This window comes from Oryzias latipes, chromosome 9, assembly GCF_053564925.1.
Source record: "Oryzias latipes strain Hd-rR chromosome 9, Olatipes_Hd-rR_3.1".
NCBI lineage: Eukaryota > Metazoa > Chordata > Actinopteri > Beloniformes > Adrianichthyidae > Oryzias > Oryzias latipes.
Window position 1 is genome coordinate 1,865,387 of NC_136245.1, and position 6,810 is coordinate 1,872,196.

The following is a 6,810-nucleotide window of genomic DNA, read 5'->3' on the forward strand; positions in this document are numbered from 1 at the left end:
ATCAAGCTAGCAGACATTTTCTTTATTGCTGTTCTACGTTAGTTAGCTCATTGAAAAATAAAATGCATAAAAGATGGATCTCTGCTTTTATGGATAAATTCAGATTGATTATTCAATTTTATCAACGCAGCTTTAGTTTAAATTCTTAAGTCATGACTAACAAAAATGATCCAAACATGTTTCTAATGACCTGATCTGTAGAACACACAAATATAAAACAGACTCAAAATGGATTATTCTTTTATACAAATCAAAATATGATATACAAAAACTATCAACAGGAAGTGTCCCTTTACATTCGACAGGTGTCATGAAATGCCTCCAGGGTCCTAAAGTCCCTCCACGTTGGTGGGAGTCCGTCCTGGAGGAAGTGACCACATCGCTGACAAGAAGCCTGGAAGAGTTTGCTGTAGCTGCGCAGCCAGGTCTGCAGACGAGACAGACGGGGGGAAGCAGTTCAGGACGATGCTCCACACTCACACACAGTTTAGTCTCTGAGTTACAACGACCTTTGATCGCTTTGACCTTCGACAAAGTTTGGTTTAGCCCAGTGCTTCTGAATTATTTTTTGCCAGGCCCCCCCCAGGAAAAAGAAAAATGTTTCCAGTACCCGGCAGAACCACTGCGGACCTCCTGGAGTGTTTATTGAGGCCCGGATTGCCTCCGGATCGCCTGCCGTGCCTCCGCGGTCCTCACCCGATGGATCCGACTCACTAAGCCAGCAGTGTTTTCCTGTAGCACGCCGTTCTGGAGCGCCGACCATGGAGCCAGCAGCGCTTTAGAAATGCCATGCTCCCTCCATTGCACGGTTTACAGCAGAGCATGAAATACGGTAGTGACTAGATACTGATCCTCATCTGTTAATACTAAAGTATCCCCTCACACTTGTGACTTGTGTACTCTTACTGTGTAGTTTTTGAATTATCAGTACATAAACAATGTACTAATAGTTTATAATACCATGTCTATGATTAAACAGTATTTTAGTGTCAAAATGCTATATAGATCTTTAAGACATTGTCGTCTCAAAAGTAGCTCACATGCCAAAAAAGTGTGGAGACCCCGCCATACATACAAGCTCCAGCAAAAATGTGCAGATCATTAGCATTGTAAAGATGTTCTGTTTCAGTTTGGCCACTAGGTGGAGCTCAGGCTACAGTATTATACTTTATTCCAGAACATTTGACCCAAAACGGTGCTTTAGACCCACAAATGTTTACTTTTAAATAATATTTTCTTAAAAGAGTTTGGAAAATTCCTGCCTGCGAGTCTATAAAACTGTTTATTTAGTCAGCAATGTATGTTTAGGGCAAACGAGCGTTAGCATTAGCAGCCCTATGGGAAATTCCATTCTATGTTAGCAAGCTAGCTGACCGAGGCTTTACTCCTAGTATGCGTTAGCCACTGGAAAAGTAAAGGCATAAAAGATCTATCTCTTCTTTTATGGATCTATTATTGATTTATTAAGCTTGGATCAATTAATTTATGTAAACAACTCAGCCCTAACATCTGGGACAAGGTTGAAGACTATAGCTTGATAGCTGCGGTCACGGTGCATCATGGAAACCATGGCAACCATACTCCAACTGTTCACAGAACAGCAGTATCCCACTTGACAAATCCTCTCAGTTTAAAACATTTATGTTATTTGTGCTCAGTTGTGATTAAATCATGTGATGCAAATTTCTGTTTTTAAGCTGCTAAAATCCACGTTCAGCACCTTCACACATCCTTCAGGTCAACTTCCTCTGAGGCTTTTAGCCTGCAAAACCTTACCGCTCACTCATGGAAAAAAAACGTTCCTAAGGTTAATTCCCTTTCTAAAGGACACGCCGTCTGGCAGCAAATTACCAGTCTGAATAAGAGACAACAGTTCCCGGTTTGAGACGGTGATTAGGGAGAAGAAGAACTTGGACGCCTCACCATAAAGGACCGGACCACCACATCAGGCATCTGGGGCAGCTGGTAGTGCAGCAGGGCAGTGGTGGCGTGGTCTGTTACCTGAGAACAAGAAAATGGATCAAATCCTCCAGACTTGGACCAGGAGGACATCTGACATGAGGGCGGACAGTCTTACCTTCTGAAACACCTGGTACTGAGACTTGGTCCAAATGTCCAGCTGTGGATGACAGATAGTTTAGCACAGAGACGGTCGGCGAGTCAATGTTGGCCTGACAGGTGAGCCAAGCTCCCACCTTTCCATCTTCGTTGTAAACATTCTCGTTGTATCCCCGGACAACTGTTCGGTCAATGAAGAGCGAGCGCATCACGACAATGGCCTTCAACACTTTCCCCAGAGTCACCTGAGAGGGAGACAGGTCAGACCCGCTGCCACCAGCTGGCCTGCAGACGGCCGGCAGGGAAAAGTGTTTCCGTACCAGCAGCACGGCAGACGTGCCGTTGGGTCTGAAAAGCTCGATGGACATATCCGGAAACATCCTGCCGATCCGCGAGATGACGTCGTCCACGTACCTGCGCACAGTTTTTAGAACCGTCTATGGACCAAAGCCAAGCAGGACTTCAACCGTCACAGTGACAGCAACGGTGTGAACATCCGCAAACACGAGCTTCCTGGACATACCTCACAAAAAAGGATGAAGGGCAAACTCCAATAAAGTGTTCCTAAAAATTCATACAAACCAGAGATGTCCCCATCAGGATCCGATTCAGAGTCGTTTCATTTTGAGTACACGACGATACCAAGTCCTGATTCGATACTTTAGTACAACACTTAAAATATAAATAATATATTTAATAAAGAAATCTAGGTTTTCAACATTTTTTCATTTTATTAACCTCCTTTATTATTTTATTAACCTCCTTTATTATTTTATTAACCTCCTTTATTGACGCCTAAACAGAACTTCTGGGAAGCAACTGGAACAGTTAAGCCCAAAGAGAAAACTATTAACTAATAAAAATAGCTGATAAAGTTTAGTGACTGTAGCTTTAGACCTGCCTACATAGCGATTCAACATTTTTGATCACATCACGGGGCGCGGTAGACCTCTGATCGAAAAGGTTCAATTCCCGCCATGCCTGCTCGTGTGTTGAAGTGCCCTTGAGCAAGACACTGAACCCCACGTTGCTCCTAGTGGTTATAGGTTGGCGCCAGTGAACGGCAGTGGAGCCGCCGTCAGTGTGTGAATGGGACTGTGACTGGAAAGCACTTTGAGCCTTAAAGCAAGGCAGTAAAGGGCCATCCAAGTATTAACCAGCCGTCATTCCGATCTCTATTTAAATGTAATGTGTGGCTGTAACATGAATAGGATGATGAGTATTCATATTTATTTTGTCTTGTGAAATGCCTTTGCAGGCCGTTGTTTGAGTTAGCACAGAATGCTAGAGACACTTGCGGTCAGTTTTAAACATTAGAGTTGTTGAGCCGGGAGTTCAAACCTGCGAACATCCTGCTAACTTTACCAAACGGCTTTTGTGCGTCTCCTGCCGTATTCTGCAGCGCTTTGTTGCAGGAAAATGTCCAGATGTGTTCATGATATGCAGGCGAGTGACTTCTTTAGGGTATTTCTCTTTTATAATCTTGACCTATCTATAACCTAACAATCTTATTTTAAGTCCACTTCAACCAGACGACAGCAGCGCAGGAGGACCTGCCCCCCCACCAAACGGTGCCCAACATCAACAGGACGTTTAAAGACGCCTACAGCAGCAGATTTCTGAACCAGTTCCTGCCTCACCGCCTGCTAAGAAGCACAACGGTGAAACCAGAGACGACAGGAATGAATGTTGGTACTCACTGAGGGGGGAGCACCAGGGTGCTCGGCTGGACTTTGGGTCTTCTTTTGGCTGAAGCTCCGATCTGATTGGCGGATCGCTTGAGCGACTGCTGGTTTAACAGACTGGAGGCTAAGCCGGCGTGGTACTGCAGCTACACACACAAACGGAGGCATCAGAGCGACCTTCAAAGACCGCGACACTTCACCTGAAGAGTCATCCAGAGTGCTGGATCAGGATAACAGCCCACCAGTCCGCTGGCAGACCGGTTGGGGGCCAAAGAAACCCTCCAGTCGACAACGACGGCACTCATTCAGATGAGCTCATAAGGAGACGATGGACGGAGTATTAAGAGCTGAACGCATCCGTTTATCGGCAGACTAAACAAAGAAAAGACTTCAATCTGTCGTATGAAGAGGCGCCGTCACCATGGCAACAACACAAAGGGGCCTGTTACCTTGTTGGACCACTTGTAGGCCTGAAGGAGCTGAGAGTACAGAGGAGTTTTATCCTGAACCGGGTCCAGACTGAGCAGACCACTGTTGTGAAGGGGATGAGACTCTGAGGGACGGCCCACCAGACCACTGAGCCGCTCCAGCTCACTGCAGAGGGGCGGGGTTTCACAGAGAGGGGCGGGGTTTCACAAACTGTTAGCATCTAGGCAGTGACACCCGGTCTCAATAGTTTTAAAGCACAGACATCGTCTCTGTCATCACAGTTACCTCCACCTTTAATTGTCATTTTGTATTTTAAAATATCCCATCTGTCATAAAAACACAAACTCATCACATCAGTTTAACAACTTCCACCGTTTTTTGTTGAGCGGGTCAGAATATTGACAAACATGTTATTTCCAGAAATGATCAACGCCCGCTGAAGGATCTGGTTGATGATTGGACAAACAAAAATGGTTTGGATGGAAAGAAGAACGTCCTGAAGGAGGAGTTTGATAAGAATGTTCTGGAGGGGAAGAGAGCCTCAGATAAGGTGGTGAGTCTGAAGATGAAGGTGTGGCGGTGAAAGGTCTCAGCAGTTATGACCTCCCAGTAGGATGTGAGTAAGAAGAGGAGGAGACGGATGAGGAGGTCCAGGGGGGATCTGACTTTGACGGACAGGTGGGGGAAGGAAACAGAACTGGTGTTCAGGACAGGAATGAAGGACAGATGGTGGTGAACTTTACTAAAAGACTGGAAATGTCAGAGACAAAGACGTTTTCCAGAAAAGATGGGGGGAGTACAAGAATGTTCAAACGTAATCTGAGAGATCGGAGACTGTGAAGTCGTGGCTGAGGAGGATGGAAGCATTTCTGCTGCATAGTTAAGAATAAAAACCAATTTTGGAAATCCTTTTCTTTTGTATACAATGATGTGAATGAAAAAGCATTTCTGGTATTGACATTTATTTGTATTTATGCAACAGAAATGCTTCCACAGAGGAGAGTTTAGTCAGATGAACAATTGGTGGAAGACGGAAGAATGCTGTGTGGTTTTTGGGGAGATGAAAAAAGGACAAACTCCAGGAAGAGGTTGGATAGGAACCTCTGTGGATCATGATGTTTGCAGACAACATCGTGATCTGCAGTGAGAGCAGGTGGAGGAACATGGTTTGAGAAAGACGACGGGCAGCCGCAGCAGGACAGAGAATCTGTGTGGAAATGAGAGGAACTCAAGAGGAACGGTGAGGTTACAGGGAGCAGAGGTGGAGAAGGAGGAGGACCAATGTGAGAGCAGCCATGTTTTTGGTTTAGAGACTCATCAGAGCTGGAAGCAGCAGAGATGAAGATGCTGAGGTTCTCTGTGGGACCAGGAGGGATCAGGACTGAATCCATCAGAGGAACAAATCATGGATGCTGTGGTTATCCATGCAGGGAAGAGGATGGAGACGTTTGAGAGGAAGAGCAGTGATGATGAGGATGATGGTGAAGGGATGCTGAGGGTGAAGATACCAGGAGAGGAAGACCAAAGAGGAGGTTCGTGGATGAAAAGGAGGAGGACATGAGGGTGGATGGTGTGAGGAGGATGCAGAGGAGACGGTTCGATGGAGGGGGATGATTGGCTGTGGCGCCCCCCCCCCCCAGCCTGGGGGCAGCTGAGAGATAAAGAACTATAATGTTCCACAGACTGGTATAAAAAAAGCAACAACAATATTCATTAAAAAGTCTCTTTCATGTGTCAAAAACACATGAACATTTATTTCATTTCTTCTGAATAAAATCATTTTTGTAAATGGAAGTAGCACAATTTAAAGGTTAACTTTGATGTTGTTGGACTTTTCTAGCATATGAATGTAGAGAAGGACTTATTCTGTGGAGAAAGCCTGAGGCACTAGTTTGTCATTGAAGCGCATTCATTTCTTTCCCGCGGACTCACTTCAGGTCTCGGTTCACCGCCTGCAGGTTGTCCTGGAACTCGGCCAGAAACTCCTTCTCGCGTCCCTCCAGCGTCTCGCGGTTCTTCATGCCATCTTTAAGGGACTCGAACACGCGAGTCACGCTCGACCGCAGCGCCTGAATGCCGCTGATTGCGTGAGAAAAAGCGTCCAGATTCACGCCAACGTTCACCACGTCCGCCATTTTCCCGCTGCTGTTTTCTTCGGAATGGCGCACAGAGATGACGTCACAACCCACCACTCAGAGAGAAAATAAAAGATTTTACAAAGATTTTACCCTGCAAACTTATTTAAGAAGATTTAAACCCACTGTTGACGTATTAAATACCTTTTCAACTTATTTCTTTTGTAAAATTGCACATGTAACAGTTATTCGTCTATTTTGGCCTTTTCCTCTTTTCTCAACCTTTTTGGCAAATATTTCTGTAATTTCTGTTTTTGTTATAACTTTGCTCCCTCCTCGTCTTTGCCTTGGAAACATGTATTGTTTGGCTTCCACCAACATAAGAATATACCATTTCAGTTTTTAATAAATTTATTAATCCTGCTTGTTAAATTTTACCTTCATAAATGCACAGTTTCTAACAAAACAAAACAACAAAATTCCAAAGGTTTGTTTATTTCGGGTGGAGGTCAAATATATTGAATCAATTCGTTTAGCAAAACAACAAAACGATGTGAAATGTC

General features: G+C 44.8%; 1 protein-coding gene across 1 annotated transcript; it reads right to left on the minus strand.

Annotated features, from left to right (window-relative positions):
• Positions 1–223: 223 nt before the first annotated feature.
• Positions 224–6,350, minus strand: med27 (mediator complex subunit 27). Its single transcript, XM_004072837.5, has 8 exons — positions 6,105–6,350; positions 4,193–4,337; positions 3,759–3,889; positions 2,379–2,472; positions 2,196–2,303; positions 2,078–2,119; positions 1,924–2,001; positions 224–427 (listed from the first exon to the last, which is right to left on the minus strand). The coding sequence occupies exons 1-8, from the start codon at positions 6,305–6,307 to the stop codon at positions 293–295; spliced, it is 936 nt and encodes a 311-aa protein (XP_004072885.1). The 5' UTR covers positions 6,308–6,350; the 3' UTR covers positions 224–292.
• Positions 6,351–6,810: the final 460 nt, after the last annotated feature.